At 46.1% G+C, this 23910-nt stretch overlaps 1 protein-coding gene across 11 annotated transcripts in view; it reads right to left on the bottom strand.

The window, feature by feature from the left end:
* The window catches only part of LOC122564941 (dynamin-1), a 243150-nt gene that overhangs the window by 93199 nt on the left and 126041 nt on the right, over positions 1–23910 (bottom strand). For 9 of the 11 annotated variants that reach the window (XM_043720440.1, XM_043720444.1, XM_043720439.1 and 6 more), the window contains exons 12-15: positions 22598–22668; positions 21514–21565; positions 19634–19645; positions 16503–16616 (exon numbers count right to left, since the gene is read on the bottom strand). In XM_043720440.1, coding sequence (XP_043576375.1) covers positions 16503–16616; positions 19634–19645; positions 21514–21565; positions 22598–22668 — 249 coding nt within the window. The remainder of the gene's footprint in view (positions 1–16502; positions 16617–19633; positions 19646–21513; positions 21566–22597; positions 22669–23910) is intronic. The other 2 variants (XM_043720447.1, XM_043720448.1) reach the window with 1 other exon arrangement.

The raw sequence follows: 23910 nt of genomic DNA, 5'->3' as shown, positions 1-23910 counted from the left end.
GGATGGGCTGATATCGTTCCAAACTTGGTGTAGCCCTGTTAAAATTGCTGGCAGACTGTGGGCAGTCTGGTAGCTTTACAAGATTCGATCACATCTGAAGGGAACGATGGACGTTAAAATGGAATGAACCTTGCGGGAGTTGACATTTCGCCAGCGCAGTGGGTGATGCGTTGAATTGATACAGCTCTCCCCCTTGTCACACAGTCAACAAAGTCCCTTTGCTTTACCGTCCAGTAGGTCATGGACAGACCTGCAGTGAATTCCACTCCAACTGAGGCTTTGCTCCTGCCATTGTCTGCAGAGTCCCTGGTTTTATTGGTGAGGGGGGAAGCTGAAAGACCAACAGATTTCAGAGCAGAATTATGCCACCCGTAAGTTGATGAGTCAGATGGGTTTTGTACAACAATTAATGTCAGCTGTCACCATCACCACTATTGGCATGTTTCAGCTAAGCTAATCGATTTAACTTAGTCCGAAGTCACACAAGACCTTGTTTTCGTCCAACAGGTTTGTTTGAAACCGACTGTTGTAATTTCATATAACCCTGCTGGATGATAACCTGAAGTCAGGTGACTTCTGACTTTGTCCACCCCAGTCCAACACCAGCCCCACCACATCATGATTGAACTTAAACACCATTAACTGCTGTAGTGGGACTTGAACCTGCCTGCACAGCAATAGTCCAGAGCCTGGGTTCTCAGCCCGATGTTATTATGACTACATCACGATCTCACTTGCAGCGTTGCCCATTATCCAAGACTTGGTCAAAATCTTCAAAACACCCGAAACTCCCAAACACAAAAGTGGGGAAACTAGGGGCTGGGGGCATAACACCTCCGAGAAATTTTGGGACGTAGACATCACTGACTGGGCCCAGCATTTATTGCCTGTCCCTAGTTGCCCCTTGAGAAGGTGGGGGTGAGCTGCCTTCTTGAACTGCTGCAGTCTACCTGCTGTGGGTTGACCTACAATGCCCTCCGGGAGGGAATTCCAGGATTTTGACCCAGTGACACTGACTTGAATATATTTCCAAGTCAGGATGGCGAGTGACTTGTAGGTCATGGTATCCCTGTGTATCTGCTGCCCTTGTCCTTGGTAGTGGTGATGGGTTTGGAAGGTGCTGCTTAGGGTTCTTGGTGAAGTTCCACAGCGCATTTTGTAGATGGTACACACTGCTGCTACTCAGCATCATTGTGTAGGGAGTTTATGTTTATGGATGTGGTGCCAATCAAGTAGCTACTTTGTCCTGGATGGTGTCCCTGAGTGTTGTTGGAGCTGCACCCATCCAGGAAAGTGAGGAGTATTCCATCACACTCCCGACTTGTGCCTAGTAGATGGTGGACAGGCTTTGGGGAGTCAGGAGGTGATTGCTCTTTCTGACCGATGCTTGTAGCCACTGTTCAGTTCAGTTTCTGGCAAATGGTAGCCCCCACAATGCTGACAGAGGGGGGAATTCAGTGATAGCAAGGTCTTTGAATGTCAAGACGTGATGGTTAAATTCTCGCATGTTACTTGTCACTTGTCATCCCAAACGTGCATATTGTTCAGATTTTGCTGCATTTGAACATGGACTGCCTCAGTATCTGAGTCATCGTGAATAGTGCTGAACATTGTGCAACCATCAGCAAACAACCCCACTTCTGACCCTAGGATAGAGGGGAGGTCATTGATGAAGTAGTGAAGATGTTTGGGCCTAGGACACTACCCTGAGGGACTCCTACAGAGATGTCCCGGAGCTGAGACGAATAACCTCCGGCAAACCATGAGCATCTGCCTATGTGCCAGGTATGACTCTAACCAGCATTGAGTTTGCCTCCCAATACCCACTGATACCAGTTTTGCATGGGTTCCTTGATGCCACACTCAGTCAAATGCAGCCTTGCTGTCAATGGGCTGTCCCTCTCCCTTCCCCTCTGAAATTCAGCTCTTTTGTCCATGTTTGAACCGAGGCTGTAATGAGGTCAGGAGCTGAGTGTCCCTGGAAGAACCCAAACTGGGCGTCACTGAGCAGGTTACTGCTAAGCAGGTGCTGCTTGATGGCACAGTTGATGAACACCTTCCATCACCTTCCTGATGATGGAGAGTAGACTGACTGGGCAGTAATTGGCCGGGTTGGATTTGTCTTGCTTTTTGTGTACAGGATATACCTGGGCAATTTTCCTCATTGTCGGGGAGATGCCAGTGTTGTAACTGTATTGGAACGGCTTGGCTAGGGGAGTGGCAAGTTCTGGAGCACAAGCCTTCAGTACAATTGCCGGAACGTTGTCAGCGTATCCAGTGGCTCCAACTATTTCTTGATATGACGTGGAGTGAATCGAATTGGCTGAAGTCTAGTATCTGTAATACTGGGGACCACTGGAGGAGGCTGGAGATCGTGAGGAGACAGCTCTCCCACTGGATCATCCACTCAGCACGTCTGGCTGAAGATTGCTGTGAAAGCTTCAGCCTTATCTTTTGCACTAATATGCCAGGCCTCTCCATCATTGAGGATGGGGATATTTGTGGAGCCGCCTCCTCCAGTGAGTTGTTTAATTGTCCACCACCATTCACTACTGGATGTGGCAGGACTGCAGAGTTTAAATCTGTTGGTTGTGGGATAGTTTAGCTCTGTCTATCACTTATTGAGGGTTCACCAAGTTGACACCTCATCTTCAGCTGTGCCTGGTGCTGTTCCTGACATGCCCTCCTGCACTCTCCATTGAACCAGGGTTGACCCCCTGGCTTGATGTTAATGGCTGAGTTGGGGGATATGTCGGGCCATGAGGGTACAGGTTGTGCTGGAGTACAATTCTACTGCTGTTGATGGCCCACCGTGCCTCATGGATGTCCAGTCTGGGGTTTCTGGATCTGTATGATGTCTGGCCCAGTTAGCATGGTGATAGTGCCACACAACATGAGGGAGGGTATTCTCAATATAAAGCAGGAAATTTGTCTCCACAAGGACTGTGCAGTGGTCACTTACCGATACTGTCTTGGACAGAGACATCTGCAGCTGGCAGATTGGTAAGGATGATTTCCCTCTTGTTGGTTCCCTCACCGTCTGCCGCAGATCCAGTCGAGCAGCTATGTCCTTTCAGACCCAACCAGTTCAATCAGTCGTACTGCTGCTGAGCCACTGTTGGCGGTAGACATTGAAATCCCCCACCCTGACTACATTCTGTGTCCTTGCCACCCTCTGTCCTTCCTCCAAGTGTTGTTCAACATGGACAAGTCCTGATTCATTAGGACGGTACGTGGTAATCAGCAGGAGGTTTCCATGCCTGTGTTTCACCTGAAGCCATGAGACTTCATGGGGTCCAGAGTCAATGTGGAGGACTCCCAGGGCAACTCCATACTGACTGTATCCCACTGTGCTGCTACCTCTGCTAGGTCAGTCCTGCTGATGGCACAGGACATATCCCAGGGATGGTGCTGGTGGTGTCTGGGACATTGTCTGTAATGAACGATTCAGTAAGTATAACCATGTCAGATTTTGCTTAACTAGTCTGTGAGACAGCTCTCCCAATTCTGGCACTAGCCCACATCCCCCCAGATGTTAGTGAGGAGGACCTTGCTGGGCCAACAGGGCTGTTTCTGCTGTTAACGTTTCCAGAGCCTGGGTTGATGCCAAGTGGCCCATCCAGTGTTGTTCCTTTATCGAGGATTTCTCACGATTGATACAACTTAATGGCCTCAGAGGGTAATTGAGAGTCAGCCAGTTGCTGTGGGTCTGGAGTTACATGTAGACCAGACCAGGTAAAGATGGCAGATTTCCTTCCCTAATGGACATCGGTGAACCAGATGGGTTATTTTCTAAACAAAATATTGACATGGTCATCATGGGACTTTCAAATCTGGACTTTGTAACTATTTCAAATCCTGCTATTTGTCAGGATCTGGGTCCCTGGAAGATTACCTGGCTCTCTGGATTAACAGCTCAGCAGAAAATGACTAACTCCGGCTAGAGAGAGCTAGAAATGAGGGAGGTTGTTATTGTCCTCAACATTGGTTTTGAGCAAACAAAATGGTGATGAATTAGTTACTTGCATTCCTACTGCTTTACTAATAAACTCAAAATCAATGTGTTCACGAAGAGATTGATTCTTAAGAGGAATATGCATTGTTGAAGTGAGGTCAGTATAACGCAGTCAGCACTGTGGGGATTTACACCTCCATCTGGGAGCACACTTTGGTTGTCATCTTCCTGGAAGCTTTTACCTGGTTTACAGTGCCCCAACCAATCAAATAGCCTTTCCATTTCCCATTTCTGATCCATTTAACAACAAGTTAATGTTTTCAGGAAGACAATGAGAATATATGATGCTGTCATTATCCTCAGGCTATCTCTTCCCAGTGTTGATGGTAAAAATTACCCTTTTATCCTGGAGTGTCCTGAAGAGTTAGCCACCCAACACTGTTGCAGGGGTGAAAGGGAAGATAAGTTACTGAGGCCATGGGATCAGAAGGATAGTGGTGTGGTGGTAATGCTGCTGGACTCGTTGCCCAGAGGCCAGACGTTTGGTGGCACGGTGGTTCAGTGGTTAGCACTGCTGCCTCACAGCACCAGGGACCTGGGTTTGATTCCAGCCTTGGGTGAGTGTCTGTGCGGAGTTTGCATGTTCTCCCACGTGTCTGTGTGGGTTTCCTCCCACAGTCCAAACATGTGCTGGTTAGGGTGGATTGGCCATGGGAAATTACCCATAGTATACAGGGATGTGCAGGCCAGATGAGTTGGATGTGGAAAATGCAGGGGAACAGGGAGAGGGGTGGGGGGGGAGGGGGGGGTTAGATCTGGGTGCAGTGCTCTTCGGAGGGTTGGTGTGGACTTGGTGGGCTAAAGGGCCTGCTTCCACACTGTAGGGATTCTAATGTTATCGGAAATAGATTCAAATACCACCATGATGACTGGGGGAGTTAAAATTAAATTAAAGTTAAAATTACATTAAATCTAGAACTGGGGGGACCTCTTGTGGTGCAGTGGTAGTATCCCTATCTCTGAGCTAGGAAACCTAGGTTCAAGTTCCTCTTGCTCCGAGGTACATCCAAACAAACTGAGGAGAAAATATCAGAAATGCAAAGACACTTTCAATGATGGTGATTAAGAAACTATCAATCGTCATTAAAACCCACGTGCAGATAAAGGCCATTTGGCCAATCCAGTCAGCACTGATTCTCTGAAAAGCCTCGCACCCAGGCCCAACACCCCACCCTATCCCTGAATTTCCCATGGCCAATCCACTTAGCCTAGTCGTTGATCACCAAGTTCCCTGTTCACTTAAAGGCAGCTGGAGGGCCTAAGGATCTAGTCAACAGGGCCCTCAATGAGGCTTGAGTACCTCTTTGGACATGAGGTCTTCCTGGGCTCTCAACCCAAGGCTGCCATTTTGTCTGACAATGCAAGGTTAGAACCCAGATCAGCCTTGCAATGTTCGGGCCCCACCCCACGCCTCCGTTTCCAAGATGGCGGCTCCCCTAAATCCAAACCTCTGTCTTAGCCACTCTCCCGTCCATTCCTCCTCCTCGTCCATCTTTGCACTTCGACCAGTTGTCGGCCTTTTGTTCCCTTGGCCAGAAACAGCGACAAGAGAATCACATCAACCTGCTGGGGTTCTCCAACCCTGGGCAGAGGGATGGCGATGGAAAATGCGAGGGAATGGATGATTCTTTTCGCCCGTCACCATTCCTGTTCCTCTGACTCACTCTTTCCCAGTCACTGCCTCAGCTCCTGTGACTCAGTCTCCCTGTTGGGCTCTCCCTGCTAATGTTAACACACACACACACACACACACACACAAAACCATGTGGGCTGACAACATCTGGATCCTTTTACTGGCTCAGTAGTGACTTCCTGCAGATGTAGAAGTATTCCATAAATCAACAGAATGAGGCAAATGACTGGCCTGCGAAAGACTACAATTAGAGACAAGAAAGTACATTCTTTTTCATTAACCCTCGAACTGCCAACATCTGGTCCTCTTTAAGTCTCACAGTATCTCCCATTGTGGAGCAGTGTGGCTCAGTACTGAGATAATAATTTCTTACACATTTGAAACAGTGTCTGTAACTGGTCTATTTTATGTCTGGCTCTAAGCTGCTACATTGCCCGACTATTTCTGTGTTCACACAATGGATATTAAAATCCACAAAGACTGGCCTGCTTATGCTTTCAAGAATAGAAAATGGATCCAGATGTTCCCTTATTCCCAATGTATCGCGTCCCGTGTCATTGCCAGGAGGTGGGGTAATGGTGGGGGAAGGGAACTCCTTGGCAAGAGGCCAGACACTTCCCCATAGCGGGGGCACAAACTCCCTCCTCAGGCTTTCGGAGGACCCTCTGCTCAGTAGCGATGGAGGTGCCATTATCGATGATGCCCACTCAACGCGCGTGGCCACAGGAGACGGTCAACTAGGCAACGCAAAAGTGGAGAAATTCGGAACAAAAAATAAATTAGAACAAACCAGGCGACAGGACAACGAAGAAATTCACAATAAAAATTAATTAGAACGAACTAGGCGATAGGACAATGAAGAAATTCGGAATAAAGATAAATTAGAACAAACGAGGAGATAGAGGAATGAAGAAATTCAGAACATGGCTGCCAGGTGTATAAAAGGAGACCAGTTCAGGATTTGGGTAAGCTAGCTCACAACACTCAGTGACTATCTCATTTTCCGGCTCAGAAATTATTTGAGGTTAAGTTTGAAACAGCAAAACTTTCTATGTTACCTTCAACTTGAAAAAAAGAATTAACATTCAAAGAAGAATAAACAGAGAGTTGGAGAAAATGAAGTCATTGCTGCCAACACAAGTTTGTTAACACCATGAAACAACTTGGATGCAATCTACCCTGTCAATAAAAGATCTATTTTGTTTTCCCTTTCTAGATTACCCATGGAAAACTCCAATCCATTTTTTTTAATCTTACATGCATTAGCATTCGGATGATTTTTCTGTTAAAACAGTAAGGACACTTCAGAAACACAGACCCCATTGCTGCCTTGGGGCATCCTGAGGTAATGAAAATTTGTAAGGGAAGGACAAACCTTCTCTTGTCGGCAGCCATGTTGAAAGTGAGGCCTGCTATCCCATCATGCTCCAAGTGCAGCACCATAAGAACCAAAGGGTTTTCTTTAACTGATAATTAAATCAAGCAAGTCCTCTGGTGATGGGAAACCAGCGGCAAGGTCTATTTGAGAAGATGGGCTGAAATTAATGCGTTCAATGCCTCGGATATGGTGGTTTCTGTTGCTCCTGACAGGGAACGGGAAATGGGGTGCAAGAGTGCCAACGCTGCATGAACATACCCCTGGAGATGTGATCACATGAAGTTCCATTCTCCATCCACACACCCCTCACCAAACCCTCACCATTAATCCCTGAGCACATCTCCTCCTCCTCACACCAAATATAAGTTAAAGCAGACAGCATGGTCCCCCAGCATGTAGATTTCATAACCGCGCGGCTTTTGACTCTATATTTCAGACAACCTGGTTGACCTGGGCGCAACCCACTAACCCCCACATCTGGAATCAACACTCTCCACCATGCAACTGCCAGACAATGGGGTGGCACAGTGGCTCAGTGGTTAGCTCTGCTGCCTCAGCACCAGGGATCCGGGTTCAATTCCAGACTCAGACAACTGTCTGTGTGGAGTTTGTACATTCTCCCTGTGTCTGGATGGGAATGGGTTTCCTCCAGGTGCTCTGGTTTCCTCCCACAATCCAAAAATGTGCAGGTTAGGTGGATTGGCCATGCTAAATTGCCCGTAGTGTTCAGGGATGTGTCGGATTAATCGGTGGGAGGGTTGGTGTGGACTAGTTGGGAAGAAGGGCCTGTTTCCACCCTCTCGGGATTCTATGAATTGTTTACATACGTAAGGGTGGAGAACTAAAAAGGAATGTAAGTGAGTGAGTGGCCCTGAAGAGTGATCATTCAGGAGAAAAAGTAAAGAGATGATGGAAATGAGAGTGAGAAAGTGGAAAGAAAATGCTTGCATATTTTACAGCACCTTCCACAGTCTCAGAACTTGGGGACAGAGTCCTTGTGGATATTGAAGGACAGACAGATAGATTCTTGACCAGTCGTGGAATCAAAGGTTGCATATTGATGGAAGGAAAGTGGACATGAGGAATGTTGGATCAGCCATGATCCTACTGAATGGTGGAGCAGGCTTGATGGGCTGAATGGCCTACTGTTGTTCTTATGCTCCTAACTTACAGACAGATGTAAGTAAAGGAGTGTTACAGGTCAGAAGGTGTTAAAGAGCCCTACTCAGTGACAAAATGCCTCTGGGACTGAGTATGCGCTGTCACCCAAGATAGCCCAGACTGGTACCTCAATGCGTAGGGGGCAGGATTGGCTTCAAAAGCCAAGGCAAACAAATGTATTCGTCAATCAACAACACACACATAAAATAGCAATTATCTGGTTATTGTCACATGGGAGCTAGCTTTGCTCAAAATGGCTGCTACATTCGCTGTATTACACTTCAGAATATTGTGGGAGGTTTATAAAATTATGAGGGGCATGGATAGGGTAAATAGGCAAGGTATTTTCCCTGGGGTGGGGGAGTCCAGAACTAGAGGGCATAGGTTTAGGGTGAGAGGAAAAAGATTTAAAAGGGACCTAAGGGGTAACCTTTTCACGCAGAGGGTGGTGTGTGTATGGAATGAGCTGCCAGAGGAAGTGGTGGAGGCTGGTACAATTACAGCATTTAAAAGGCATCTGGATGGGTATATGAATAGGAAGGGTTTGGAGGGATATGGGACTGGTGCTGGCAAACAGGACTAGATTAGGTTGGGATATCTGGTCAGCGTAGATGAGTGGGACCAAAGGGTCCATTTCCATGCTGTACATCTCTATGACTCTCTGACTGCACACTCCTGAGGATCTACTCCTGAGGATCTTCAGCTCCATATTCCATTGACCTTTGTGTTAACAATATTCAGTGATACCATTCCTCTGTGGGCATCTGTGGATATCTGTTTGGGATCTGGTTAGGATATCTGGTCGGCATGGATGAGTTGGACTGAAGGGTCTGTTTCCGTGCTGCACATCTCTATGACCCTCTGTACTAGGTGCTTTGAGACTCTGATGACTGTGAAAAGTGTTATACAAATGTTCGACTTTCCAAAGCTCTTTGCGGACTTGTTGGTCTGGAGTCGGGACTTGGGTGTTTGACTTTCAGGAGGCTTGCTGCAATCATAAGATGAGGCTGATCTCCCGCTATTTATAGCGTTGCCCATTAACCACACATACTGGCACCACCTGGCACTGAAGAAAAACTGAGACAGCAAGCATGCCTCTGACGGCCTGCCAGACCACAAGAGAAGATTGGACTCCAGCCCAGCTTCACAACAACAGTAAATAGAAGAAGCAGACACAAGCAACAGAACACCAACCACAGAGGGAGCCATTTGTGATCACAAGGATGGGCTGGAGATCAAAGTCAGTAATGGATCACAAGCTCACTTCGACATGGAGGGCGTGGGCAGAATTGTATCCAGGTCCCAGGTCAGTGATGATCCTCAGCACTGCCACCATGTTGTAGAAACTAGTTGGACTGCTGCTTGCTATAAACTAGATGAGCCACCACCATTTCCCTTTTAGATTGGAATCTGCGAGCATTGCTTTGTCCAGTAGAGGTAAACTACAAGGAGTCTCTAGTGAAGGAGCTCTTACCTTAAACACATTTATTGCATGATAATATCTAGACTAATATCTTAACGTTAACCCAAATACTTATGTGCCTGAGGAATGTAATAATTAGTTGTAATAAATGTCTGTTGGACTCTTCAATATCAATGTCCAGTCATTGCAGGCAGTAAGATAAGCATTGCCACAGCAAGTTAAACATCCGGTTGGACATACAGCTTACACTTGTACGATGAACATTACTACTCAGACTAGAAGGAGACTTGGTAAGTCCATCCCCTTCAGGATTCACAGCGGATCTCCCACCCATGGCCTTATGATATCATAAGGGTAGAGCTTAATGCACTCTCTTACACAAAATAAGGGCCTCATCCACTGTCCTCAGCCCTGGCCAGTCAGCCAGAGAGACCCACTCATTGGCTTGTTTGGGGAAGACTGGCCCTGGTAAATGTCAACCAATCACTGAATGGGCAGCGCCAGGCCTCTCCCAGTATCAAGGTCTTCGGTATGGAAATCCAGACTCCAAGGGAGGGAGGTGCTCTGTTATGTCACACATGTTGGCCAGTGTACCATTAAGAGACACTATGCAATGTCTCAAACATCAGTGCACCTTTAGGAGGCATCGTGCTACGTCTAACACATATTAGTGTACCTTTAAGAGGCATTGCATTATGTCTCATGTATGGTCAGTGTACCTTTAAGAGGCATTGCACTATCTCTCACATACATTAGTGTGCTTTTATGAGGCGAGTTCGTGATTTCATGACTACCAGCATACTCTGTGACCTGAGGGAGAAAGATGTCATATTCCAGCTTACACCAAGATCACTAGAAGCATGACACTGGATCACTGGAAACATAATTCCTTCTTGTAACCTTATAACTTAACGCTAACCCAGATACTTATGTGCCTGAGGAATGCAATAATTACTTGTAATAAATGTCTGTTGGACTCTTCAATATGAACACCCAGTCATTGCAGGCAGTAAGATAAGCATTACCACATCAAGTTAAACATCCAGTTTAATAACGGAGGGAAATATTGGATGTAATGGGGAAGATATAAGAGAAATTAAAGGAATGGATGGATTGGACAGTGAATTCAAAGTGCTGCCTCAATAATAATACTAATTCCACTGAAAGTGTTTTGTGGATCTCCATTTGTTAAAACAAAACATCTGTTCTTCGGAGTCTCAACAATGCTCCAAGAATCCCCAGAAATGCAAGAGGAAATCATTCCAAAATGAAATCATCAAAACATTGCTGAGTACGTACCCTGGAGAAAAATCAAAGAGTCAAAAAACATAAACAGATTTTTTTAGTATCAATATGACCACTATTTCTTTTCAACAAAAAATTGGAGATGACAGAAAATTAAACATTTGCTTTATGAAAATATTAATTATTTTGGAGATATTGGTGGCGCGGGCTGGGTCAGTATTTATTGCCCATTCCCAATACCCCTGAAGAAAGTGGGGGGCGGGGGGCTGGAATATTGCACTGGGACACCCACAGTGCTGTTAGGGAGGGACAGCCTGGTTTTTAACCCTGTGACACTGAAGTACCATCGTTCTCCAAGTAAGTAAGAGATAGGGTAGAATCAAATCATGTCAATTACCGGCTCCACAATTTAGGTGGTTGCTAGTTCCAGATGGTCTCTAACACCTCACCTTCAGCTGCCTTAAATGCTTCCCCCTATTGGCTGCACCACTGTTTGCAGGTGAGTAGTTCTGCCAATCTTTACCCCACCGCTGACTACATGACCTGGCTGTGATATTTCCTGCACTGTCTGCTTCCACCTGGGTGAAAAACAGTGCCCCTGGGCTGTCAGCCTCAGTAGTGCAGCCACCACCAAGTCAGATGTTGTCAGGTTTCAGCTCATCCCCACTCTGGGTCACCCACTGGCCTGAGTGCAACACCAATGGAGTGCTGCACTGCCTGAGGTGCTGGCTCTGGAATGGGACACGGCAGCAGGCACCCTCTTGGAAACAGTGCGAAGGAGCAGGCGAGGTCTTTCTGTTCACTGTCAGTGCCGTGCCCAAACTTCTAGGACAATGTGACGAGAGATGGGAGAGGTGAAGTAATGTTGCCTGCCACCACTAGATGGAGTGAGAGGCACCACAGGCATGGGCTGTCAGTATTATCAAAGCAACCCGGTTGGAGATGTTAGTACAGTACATACCTCTGGAGTAAATAGGACTTCATTGTGGACCTCTTGGTTCAAAGGTAGGGACATTACCACCTCACCACAAGGTCTCTGTCAAACCCTTCACTATTGAATTTTCTAATCAACCAGTTTGGTGATGTCATCGCACACATCTGGAATAAGTGGGGCTTGAACCCAGATCTCCTGACTCAGAGGTAGGAGACCACCTCCTCACCACGAGTGCCCTGTCGAACCCTTCATTAATATATTTTCTAACAAACCTGTTTGGAGATATTGGGGGCAGCACTGTGGCTCAGTGGTTGGCGCTGCTGCCTCACAGTGCCAGGAACCCAGGTTTGATTCTAGCCTTGGGCGACTGCCTGTGTGGAGTTTGCATAGTTTCCTGGTGTCTGCGTTGGTTCCCTCCGGGTGCTCCAGTTTCCTCCCACAGTCCAAAGATGTGTAGGTTAGGTGAATTGGCCATGCTTATTTGCCCCATAGTGTTCAGGGATGTGTAGGTTAGGTGCATTAGTCAGGGGTAAATGTAGAGTAACAGGGTAGGGGAATAGGTCTGGGTGGGTTACTCTTCAGCGGGTCAGTGTGGACTTGTTAGGCCGAATAGACTGTTTCCACATTGTAGGGATTCTAACGTTAACTCTAATATTAGTACGCACCCCTGGAATTAGTGGGACCTGAACCCAGGCCTCCTGACTCAGAGATAGGGACACTGCCAGCTCACACCAAGCGCCCTCCTCTAGGCATCAGCTGTACATTTTAGAAGCTTGATTCTTGAACATTTGACCATTCTCAAGGCCAAATCACAAGAAGCTCGCAAATTGTTGTGTTGGAGTCCGTCTCCAGTTCCGTCTTCGCTCACAGAGTCTACGATGACAGTGTAAAAATGGTCCCTGTGCAAGCTCAGTTACTCTGTCACATGCAGCTCTGTAGCTGATTCTCAGCAGTTGGCGATACACAACATCAGCACTCTCCTCATTCACATTTTCCCCTCCTCCCCTGTTGATTTACAACATCCGGTCTGTTAATTCACTTTAATATCCTGGTGACTCCAGCAAAAGCCAAGGACAAAAAGTCTCATTCCTTTTGAATAACAGCAAACATACCAGTGGAGATCTGAAGTAAAATCAGGGAGTGCTGGAGGTCTTGCAGTATGTGTGGAGAGAGAAATAAGGGTAAAGTTTCAAATCCTGGTATGACCCTTCTTTTGGAACTCAGTTATGAATAAGAGTTGTATTGGACTCGAAACATTAACTCTGTCCCTCTCAGAATCACAGAACTACTACAATTGGGGAGGAGGCCACTCGGCCCACCATAGAGGCTGCAGGCTTGCTGAGTCTCTACAGTACTTTGTTTTTGTTCCTTTTTAAATTCGTTCATGATCCTTTGGTACTGTCTAACCCATGTCCCATGCTACACCCTCCTCGAAATCACGGCCAACTCTCATGCTCAATGATCTGCAAGTGTTGAATTCAGAATTTCCCTTTCAACACCTCGCTGATGATGGAAGGTGTTGCCGAGCTAAGTTGGACCTTGCAACGAGAGCTGTACATCAACTGAATTGCTACGCACAGACGACAGTGCTCTACCTTCGGAGGGTCGGTGTGGACTGGTTGGGCCAAAGGGCCTGTTTCCACACTGTAGGGAATCTAATCTAATCTAATCTAATCTAATCTAATCTAATCTAATCTAATCTAATCTAATCTACCTGGTGGTGGCATTGCCCATTAGTGCAGGTTTTGGTCTTCATTTTCAGTTAGTTGTATCAGCATTCTGTGTTCCTCGCATTTCTCTTTGTACGTTTGGGTGGCACAGTGGCTCAGTGGTTGGCACTGCTGCCTCACAGCACCAGGGACCCGGGTTTGATCCCACCCTTGGGTCACCATCTGTGTGGACTTGGCACATTTCTTTGACATGTGTGAACATATGAATCAGGAGCAGGATGAGGCCATTGTGCCCATCGAACCCACACCGTCATCCAATAACAGCATGGCTGATCTGATCATGAAACTTGAAAGGGTTCAGAAAAGATTTACAAGGATGTTGCCAGGGTTGGATGGTTTGAGCTATAGGGAGAGGCTGAACAGGCTGGGGCTGTTTTTCCTGGAGCGTCAGAGGCTGAGGGGTGACCTTATAGAGGTTTATAAAATCATGAGGGGCACGGACAGGGTAAATAGACAAGGTCTTTTCCCTGGGGTGGGGGAGTCCAGAACTAGAGGGTATAGGTTTAGGGTGAGAGAGGAAAAATTTAAAAGGGACCTAAGGGGCAACTTTTTAACAGGATGGTGCGTGTATGGAATGAGCAGCCAGAGGAAGTGGTGGAGGCTGGTACAATTACAGCATTTAAAAGGCATCTGGATGGGTATATGAATAGGAAGGGTTTAGAGGGATATGGGCCAAGTGCTGGCAAATGGGACTAGATTGGGTTGGGATAACTGGTCGGCATAGATGAGTGGGACCAACGGGTCCATTTCCGTGCTGTACATCTCTATGACTCTCTTACTGTACAATCCCACCCATCTGAGGATCTTCAGCTCCATATTCCATTGACCTTTGTGTTAACAATATTCAGTGATACCTCCACCCCGTTCCTCTGTGGGCATCCCTACAGAGTGGAAGCAGACCATTGAGCCCACACCGAAGGGTATCCCACCCAATCCCAGCCCCATAACCCTGCATTTCCTGTTATTAACCCACCTGGATGTTACGGACAATTTAGCACAGCCAATCTACCTAACCTGCACATCTTTAAACTTGATGTGGAGATGCCAGTCTTGCATTGGGGTTGGGCAGAAATCACACGACACCAGTTTATAGCCCAACAGGTTTATTTGAATCCCAACATTTGGGGAGAATGTACAAATTCCACACCGACAGTCATTAACACCGTGAGGCAGCAGTGCTAACCACTGAGCCACTGTGCCATCCAAGTCACTCTACGAAGACTCTCCACAAATCAGGATAACGTGCAACCTTTCACTGTTAACAGGTCATCTCGGAAATGTGGGATTGCACCAGGATGTTGCTAAGCGAAAGTGGGTACTGCAGATGCTGGAGATTAAAGTCAAGATTAGATTGGTGCTGGAAAAGCACAGGAGGTCAGGCAGCATCCGAGGAGCAGGAAAATCGACGTTTCGGGCAGGAGCCCAATTTTCCTGCTCCTCCGACACTGCCTGACCTGCCATGCTTTTCCAGCACCATTCTAACCAGGAAGTTGCTAACTGCTGCAAGACAGCTTGCAGAATGGGTCGCATCTGGACTGCATTGTGCTGAATGGTTACAGCACAGGAAGAGGCCATTCAATCCACTGTGTCTGTGATAGCCTTCTGCAATCCATCGCAGCCCATTCTCCCATCCTTGTCCTGCAATTGTTGCCTCCTGGAATCAAGATGCAACTGCCTTTTGAAAGCCTCAATTAACTCTGTCCCCACACCCCTCCCAAGCAGGAGGTTCTAGATACACTGATCAACAACAACAACTTGAATTTATATAGCTCCTTTAGCAACCCAAGGCGCTTTGCAGCAGACAAATAGGGGACACTGAGATAGTAACGCTGGTATTGACCAGTGGTTTAAACAAGGAGGCGTGAATGATGTATAGTTCACACAGTCAAGGGTCAGTCACGGCCCCAGTGCAAGCACAGTGGCCTCAGACAACAAGGTTATAATTAATCAAACTACTGTTTAAATCTAACCTACACCACAACCAACAGGATTTACAATCGTCTCATAGGCTATATTGTAAGCAACATTTCCAAGAAACATTGAACAACTCAGTAAGTTACCAGTAAAACATATTGCACTGCAGCTCACTGTGATATATCATCCAAATATACAAACAAGATGGTTACATGTTGATACCAAAGTACTGATCATTGTCAAAATCTGATCTTCGTACATGTAAATAGAGAAAAAAAGCAAGTTCTGAGCAAAACCTTGAAATTACTATGCAAATTTGACTAAAGAAATACTTGACAATACTGAATTTGTGAATTACATTTCTGCAACAGGCAGAAATATACATAAATGGGTCAGACTTTCCAATAGTTGATTAATAATGTTCCCGCTCCAACAACAGCGTTGAAGTGCAGACTAGGGAGTGCACAAGAGGTGAGGATTAGAGCACTGCAGATTCTTCAGAGGTCTATAGTGTTGGAGGAGATTAGAGAGCTAGGGAAGTGGAGAGGTCATGAAGGGGCCTGAACAACATGTATCTTAAAATCAAGATGTTGTTGACCAGGAACAAGGGAGTGCAGGAGTCGGAGGCTCGCCATATCACACCTCAATCTTTCTCTGCCTGTCGTATTTCGGTCAGCACTACCTGCAAAACCATCCAGCCTTTGGTAGTAACCATGACTCCCTGATCTTCCTGGACAGAACTCCCAACCTTGGTGGGTGGGTAGCTCTTGGTTGAAAAGGAGTGGCCTTGGAACAGCAGAGAGAGTCGACGTTTCAGGCATAAGCCCTTCATCAGGAATTCTCCTGCTCCTCAGATGCTGCCTGGCCTGCTGTGCTTTTCCAGCCCCACCCTTTTCCACTCTGACCTCTCCAGCATCTGCAGTCCTTGATTTCTCCTTGGGTAGGCGTTGCACTGGCTGGGGGGAGGGGACGATTGGCTTTGACCTGTCTCCGTTACGCCCCTCACTTTAAAAACGGGGACAACCTTTCCCATCGCCCCGGCACGTTTCAAAGGTAAGAAGGAACTGACCTCATCATCCTTGTACCAGGACAGGTTCTCCGCTGTCAACACAAACCAGTACTCCTTCGATCCTCCCTTCATGATTCCAATGTTGTTGATGGTGAGCCAGCCCTTCCTGATCACCTGAAACGAGAAGCAGGCAGAATGAACACTCAGAAAGGACGGCGAGTCAGCCCAGAATCCCAGACGTATAACACAGCACCTGGCTTCACACATGGCACTGGTGTCGATCAATGCGTGTTACAGCAGAGTTATGTGCAGAAAGGAAGACACAGTAGTCTCTGTACAGATACAGAAATAAAACGGGCAGTCGATTAAAAAGGTTAGAGTCTGTTTGAAGGTTTTTGATGCCAAGATCAAATTTGAGAGAGTGGAACCTGAGCAGTGTCAAAGTGGTCACCCCTCCCAATCCCTGAGATTAACTCCCCTACTCGAATCCTTCTCAATGGAAACCACAGCACGAGTCAAACAGCGTCGAGGGAACACTTTGAACAGAACGCCAGCCCACCTCCTGGGATCTCTGTGCTGCTTATCTTTCTACTCTGGTGAGAGATGGGCCCCCAGTGTGGGCAAAGGTAATGGCTAACATTTAACGATTCTGCGTTGGGAACAAAACAGGTATTAGTTTGTGCTTTCACCACCCCACAGGAAGTAGGCCCAAGCCACCAGGAAATAGAGTAGCACTCAGGTTGAAACAACTCAAACTCCAAATCCTCAAATTGAGCAGAACACGTTATCCTGCCAGGTCACACGAGAGTAACCTGTTAGTGATGAGGAGAATGCCTGTTCCCCTCCCCTCAGGTTTCCCAATCGGTTTTTTGTCGCTGTCTTTTCCAGCGGGGGTTAATGAGCGTTTTGATTGGAAACTGCAGAGATTTCCATCCTCAATAAGATGAACCAGATTAACCCCCCCCACCATCTTCACCACCCCGCAATATTCCACCACCAGCACCCCTCCCCCCCACCCGAGCCACACAGAATTTCACCGAGTTTTGGCAGACATCAAATCTAAATTTCAGGCCTGTCTCAAAACCTACACGATAAAACACCAGCCCACTCTCCATGGGCGCACAAGGCATCAAGAAGGGATGGTGGGGAAGGGGGGAGTCAACAGTCAAATTGGTGAAAAAAAGGCTAAAGTTAAAACAAAGGGAAGATCGAAAAAAGGAAACAGCAACATGCAACTGTACAGAGGGTTTAGAGCCATAGACTATGAGCTCAGGCTACACAACTAAACACACAAAACGCACGGTCAAGCAGACGTACATCTGGGTTACACCAGGAACAGAAACAATGCTGCGGTACATGGGATCTTTCTGATCAGATAAAGATAGGATCGCAGCACTCAGTTAGAGCAAAACGCTGCAGTTTGATCAAAATATGTGTCGTTGGCCAGCATTACCAAACAATAAGGAAGTTTAGAGGGCGAGGCTGTGCATCCTTTCCATTATTTCCTCAGAATGTATCAGTGGGTGGTACACACTGAGTGGGCTCAGGTTTCCATCAGGGAGATGGTGGAAGGGAGAGACCCATCTCTAGCTTGGAGGCTTCCCGCTCAATATGGAGTGTCATCGCTGACAAAGTCACAGCCAATCCACTCACAAAACAGCAGCAATAGATAAAGACAATATCTTCTTCCAGAACCTGCCGGCTCGCCTGCCAGATCGTTTAACCCTCTACCCAGTGTTTCAGAAATAAAGAGTAGCTTGGAAAGGGCACATTTCCGAAAAGAGGGCGGTTTGGCAGGAACGTTTCCTTTTGCAATCATTAGGACAGAGATGCAAGAGTGACCAATTTCAGATAATTACAACAATTCATCCCACTGGAGAAAAGGGTGCTGATTGGTTGTCAAGTCGAATCTGATTGACTGAAGTGTTGTCATGGAGAAGGTGAGGGGGGAAGTGCACTAACAACCACATTAAGGACCAATTTAAGATAATCGGTCAAACTCACAATGGTGGCTCATTTACGCTTGTTGGTCATGACATATATTCCCACACAGTGAGCTGATCTCTGCAAACAAAAGGAATAGGTTCCAGCCTCACTCCATTTTTAAAAATTATCTGGGTGCATGGGGAGCTTTAGCCGTGACAACACTTCTCTCAATCAGATTTGATTTGCCAACCAATCAGCACCCGTCTCTCTTGTGGGCTAAACTGTTGTGATCTGTTTGTAATTTAACATTCTTGCCTTTGTCCTGATGAGTGCAAGACAAAAAGAAATCTTCGGCAATACATCTCTCCATCTTGGGCAATATTGAGGAAGTAGCTCAGTACTGTCAGGAGAGAGCATTAAGGGACTATCTTCTTCATCCTAATCTTTACCAAGAACATGGAATCAGCAGAAGGCCATTCAGTCCTTTAAGCCCATTCTACCATACAGCTAGTTCGTAGTTGGTTTGGACCTCAATTGCATTCAGCCTGTCTTCCACATGGTGTCTTAAAAAAAAGTAGCCATCTTGAAAATTTCAATTGAGTCCCTCCCAATACCAAACAACCAGAGCTTACTGAGTGAATTCCAGCATTTCACTTTCTCACAATGCAATAATGTTCTTTGGTTTCACTCCTGCGTGGCCTAACTCTAATCATTAGGGTCATGCTCTCTTGTTCTGGATGTTCTCTTGTTTGAGCCCTTTATTCTTTTCTGGGACATGGGCATCACTGCCAAAGCCAGCATTTGGTGACCATCCCTAATTGCCCTTGAGGGGGTTTGCTAGGCCATTTTGCAGGGCAGTTAACAGTCAGCCACATCACTTGTGGGTCTGGAGTCACATGTGCATGGACCAAGTGAGGACGGCGGGTTAATTAAATGCAAAATACTGCAGGGTGCTGGAAACCGTGAAATAAAAATAGGTGATGCTGGGGAAACTCAGCAGGTCTGGCAGCATCTGTGGAGAGAGAAACAATGTTAATGTTTCAAGTCTAATGTGACTCTTCTTCGGAATTCAGGAAGGTAGATGTCCCTCCCTAAAGGGCATTGGGTTTTATAATAATCAATGGTAAGTGTTACAGTATCCGTTAATAGTTTTACATTGCAGATTTATTAATTGAGTTTATTTAGTGGGATTCCAACTGAATTTGAACCCACCCAGATGTAGCTCCGACACTTAACCTGCGTTTCCACAGCAACAATATACTCACCATGATTTCATCCTTCACAGAGTAACCATAGCAGATGTAAAGAAGCCAAGCAGAGGAGTGGGAAGAGGAAGGTTCAATAAAGAAAGGGAGAATATAAATGAACCTGATTATTACTCTAGTATAATGGATGGCATTTGCCTACAGTACAGACCACTTACAGCAAATACAACACATTTACTCCTTGCAGCTCATTCAAGCCATCACTGCTTACATTGTCTTCAGTCAATAAATTAAAACTGCATCAAACTTGGAAAGGCAATTGGACAAGTAACATTTGCAGAATAATTTTTAAAAAAAGAACTGGACATCTGATAGAAAAAAGGGGCTGCAAAAAAATATTTAACAATTAAAAATTTCCAAGATTTCAATGGCTCAGCAAAGAAATATTTCTGGAATCTCCAAAATGTGAGGGAAATTTTAGTTCAAATTTGGTTTTAATCATTTGAACCAGCGTTAACGCTCATTAAATATCTCACTTGAATGAGCTTCATTATCACAAACATTACCTGGATGAGAAAGGAAATATGAAAATTGCATAAAAGAAAAGCAACCGAAAGAAAAAACTTAAGACTAGTGCAGTTGAATAAAGCTCTCAAAAGGGGAGAGGTAGCTTTGGAATGGATTTTTTCTTCCAAGTTTTTGGCCAGGTTCTTTGATAATCTTTGGCAGTGAATGTTAGGCTTCTCTTCCACAAGATCAAGAGGTTCTGGTTACTGTTTGCAGGTAGTCTGATTAGGGTCACGACCTGCAGATTCCTCCCCCATCACCTTAGCTTTCCCCCAAGATGATCGAACCACTCCCCCCATCCCCGCACCACCCTTTCACCAATGCTAAGCCTGACATTCAATTGTAGCCCAGTCATTGACAAGGAGGCACAGAGAGAGAGAGAGAGAGAGAGCGGCAGGAAAAGAGGAAGGTGTCACGTAAGTTTTAGAAGAACTGAGACAGTCTGGATTCACTGGACAGACCCTGGCGCAGATCCCTCAAGTTTATGCCTGTAACTGAAAATATTCAGCAAGGCCCAGAGATTGCCCATTTGGGAACGGAAGGCAGCAGTAGGCCATTCAGTCCCTCAAGTTTGCTCAACCATTCAATAGCACAAAGGCAAATCTGACAATTGGGTTTATCCCTCTGGTGTGGAGCCAAATGGACTAGGATTAACCTTTCCTTAATTCAGTCAATAACTGGCCTCAATGCCCCCTGGGTGACAGAATGGTTAAACCAACTAAAGCTCCTCCTTCCAATGGTTTTCCAGGGAGTGTTTGTGGTTCTTCCAGCCCCACCAACATGCCATTCCCTGCAGACCTGGCTCCCATATGAAGGCTGGTGACCCAATGGAATATGGGTGGAAAGGCCTGCTCCCTGTTGTACAGGGGGAGATGTTTCAATGGGTCTTGGAAAGTATTATATAGGTGAAGCACTAAGCTATTTCAGTCTGTTTGACTCATTCGACCCTCCAAAAGAACAGACTTTGAACCTGGGACCATTGCTGGTCTGTGGTTCCCAATGCTGCACTCAACAGAAAAATGAGCCATAACATTCCCTCTTCAACAATAGCATTGGTACGCACGATGGTGGAAGCAGCAACTGTGTGTGTGTGTGTGTGTCTGTCTCTGTGTGTGTGTGTGTTCATGCACATGTCCGTTTGTGTGTGTGCATTTGTGTGTGCACGTACATGTGTTTGTGTGCAAGCGCTTGTGTGTTTGTGTGTGTTTGAGAGAGAGAGAGCACGCGATGATTATGCAACTCAAGGTCTTGCCCCATTTCACACCGCAGTAAAAGTTAAGTTTGGAATTCAACTTGAGCAGGCCTTCAGTCCAGTAATACCCATTAGCCCCAGTGTATCCTAAAGCAAGAGCTCCCTGTTACCCAGTGAATACCTGATTGCCTGCTGCCTTCTTCTTACTCAATTGACTGCTCCTCGGCTGGGCACTGTCAAGCAAATAGAGAAACATCTTCATAAAGAGATCACCATCAGTGCAGGGGTTAAAAATAACTGCTGAACATTCATATCATCTGCCAGGTGATGCAGGTAGTCAGTGGACCAGAAACACCATTAATTCACTGGGTGGCATAGTGGCTCAGTGGTTAGCACTGCTGCCTCACAGCACCATGGACCCAGGTTCGATTCCAGCCTTGGGTGACTGTCTGTGTTGAGTTTGCACATTCTCCCTGTGTCTACATGGGTCTCCTCCCACAATCCAAAGATGTGCAGGTCAGGTAAATTGGCCATGTTAAATTGCCCATAGTGTTGGGTGCATTAGTCAGAGGGAGATGGGTTTGGGTGGGTTACTCTTCAGAGGGTTGGTGTGGACGAGTTGGGCCGAAAGGCCTGTTTCCACACTGCAGGGAATCTAATCAGATCCCCAACAGAGCAAGTGTCCCCTCTCCTGAAAAGGCATGATGCATGCATGGCTATGTTTCCTCATGAATCCCTATCGAGAGTAGCCACTCCTTATGAGTAATCCTTGCTGGTGAGCTGGTTAACCGTGAGAGTATCCCAATTCAGTCCAAACACGCATTGCTTCGAGTCCTGATATCAGCACCCGTGTGTGTGCGCGTGCACATTCATGCATGAACACAACAGGCAGGTGGTGAGATACGGAGCAAAGGCTTTAGTTGCACATTCCCACGCGTGTAGGCGATTGCCAGCAGTGTGTGCGTGTTTCGAGTGAAATGCGACGCCCTCATGGTTAACCAACTCAGTGCCTCATTCATGAGGAACGGCCAATTACTGGATGGTCTGGTGAGGATCCCTAGCCCACCATGAAATTACACTGCAGCCTGACCACGCGTCCCGCCCCATGCTATTGTTTAGGGTGGCACACAGAGGGTGACACTTTCCACTCATTTAACCAATGAAAAACATTTGGCAAACAAGGAATTAACCACAGGATAGAGAGGACAGTCCTCCACACTACACAGTTAGCACTTTGGCAGGTTGTGGATAAAATATTCACTTACTTGGCAAATCCAATGAAATCCTCATGGTTTGTGTTCATGTAGGATAACTCAATGTCTATCAACAGCATGACCTGAAGGGAAGAAGGCACAGTCACTGAGCTCATAATTTGTCAATGCAGCATGAGACATGATGTGACCACTACAAGTGTGCAAAATCTGCACTTGTGAATACACAACAATGGGCTTTAGTGAACCTTACTATGGCCAAAAGATGCTAAATTATCTGCAGCCCTGGACACTTACGCTCCAGCTCCAGGTGATCTGATATGTCATTGCCAGAGCTCCTTCCACACATGTTCAGCAACTATACTCGGATCAAGGCAGAATTCCCTTTATTTCGTAACCAGGAATGCTGGAACAAGAGATGAAGTACTGGAACAGGCTTCGCAATATCACTTTGCCCAAGCAGCCTTTTGAAACAAATTTGCCCAAAGCAATAACTACTTTGTTGCATTTCTAAACAAAATACTTAGTGATTTGATTGGTCTCTGGTAGAATGCAGAATTTGCAGATATAATAGATTAAATAAATGTAATGAATTTATGTATTGATAGAACAAGAACAAGGAATTAAAACAGACTTAACTCTGAATTGTCAGATTTTTTAAAACTTGATTTTAAAACTCTAAATTTGTCAGGATCATCTTCAAAACAAACTTTTTAACTTGAAATGCCTAGAATGAAGTTAACTTTTTCCAACTATTGATTCTCCTGCTTAATAAAAGAGATCTCAATAATGTTCGCAACCATTAAAACCCATCCTTTGTATGTAACGCTATCTCTAACCATCAAGTCGCAATACCACCCAAACAGGAATATTTAAAGCAAGGTAACACTTTTCTAATAAAATGGTCATTTGAAAGTGTAAAGTGTTTTATATTGACATAACTATCCATCCGAACCATCTGAGATACCTTTGGTAGATTCACAGTGAACAATGTTCCTTATTGTGGAGAAAGTGAGGTCTGCAGATGCTGGAGATCAGAGCTGGAAATGTGTTGCTGGAAAAGCGCAGCAGGTCAGGCAGTATCCAGGGAATAGGAGAATCGACGTTTCGGGCATAAGCCCTTCTTCAGGAATGGGGAAAGTTTGTCCAGCAGGCTAAGATAAAAGGTAGGGAGGAGGGACTTGGGGGAGGGGCGTCAGAAATGTGATAAGTGGAAAGAGGTCAAGGTGAGGGTGATAGGTCAGACTGGGGTGGGGGCGGAGAGGTCGGGAAGAAGATTGCAGGTTAGGAAGGCGGTGCTGAATTTGATGGATTTGACTGAGACAGGCTGGGAGGAGGGGAAATGAGGAAACTGGTGAAACCCGAGT

Source organism: Chiloscyllium plagiosum, chromosome 30, assembly GCF_004010195.1.
Source record: "Chiloscyllium plagiosum isolate BGI_BamShark_2017 chromosome 30, ASM401019v2, whole genome shotgun sequence".
Lineage (NCBI taxonomy): Eukaryota > Metazoa > Chordata > Chondrichthyes > Orectolobiformes > Hemiscylliidae > Chiloscyllium > Chiloscyllium plagiosum.
This window is presented reverse-complemented; position numbering and strand designations above follow the sequence as displayed.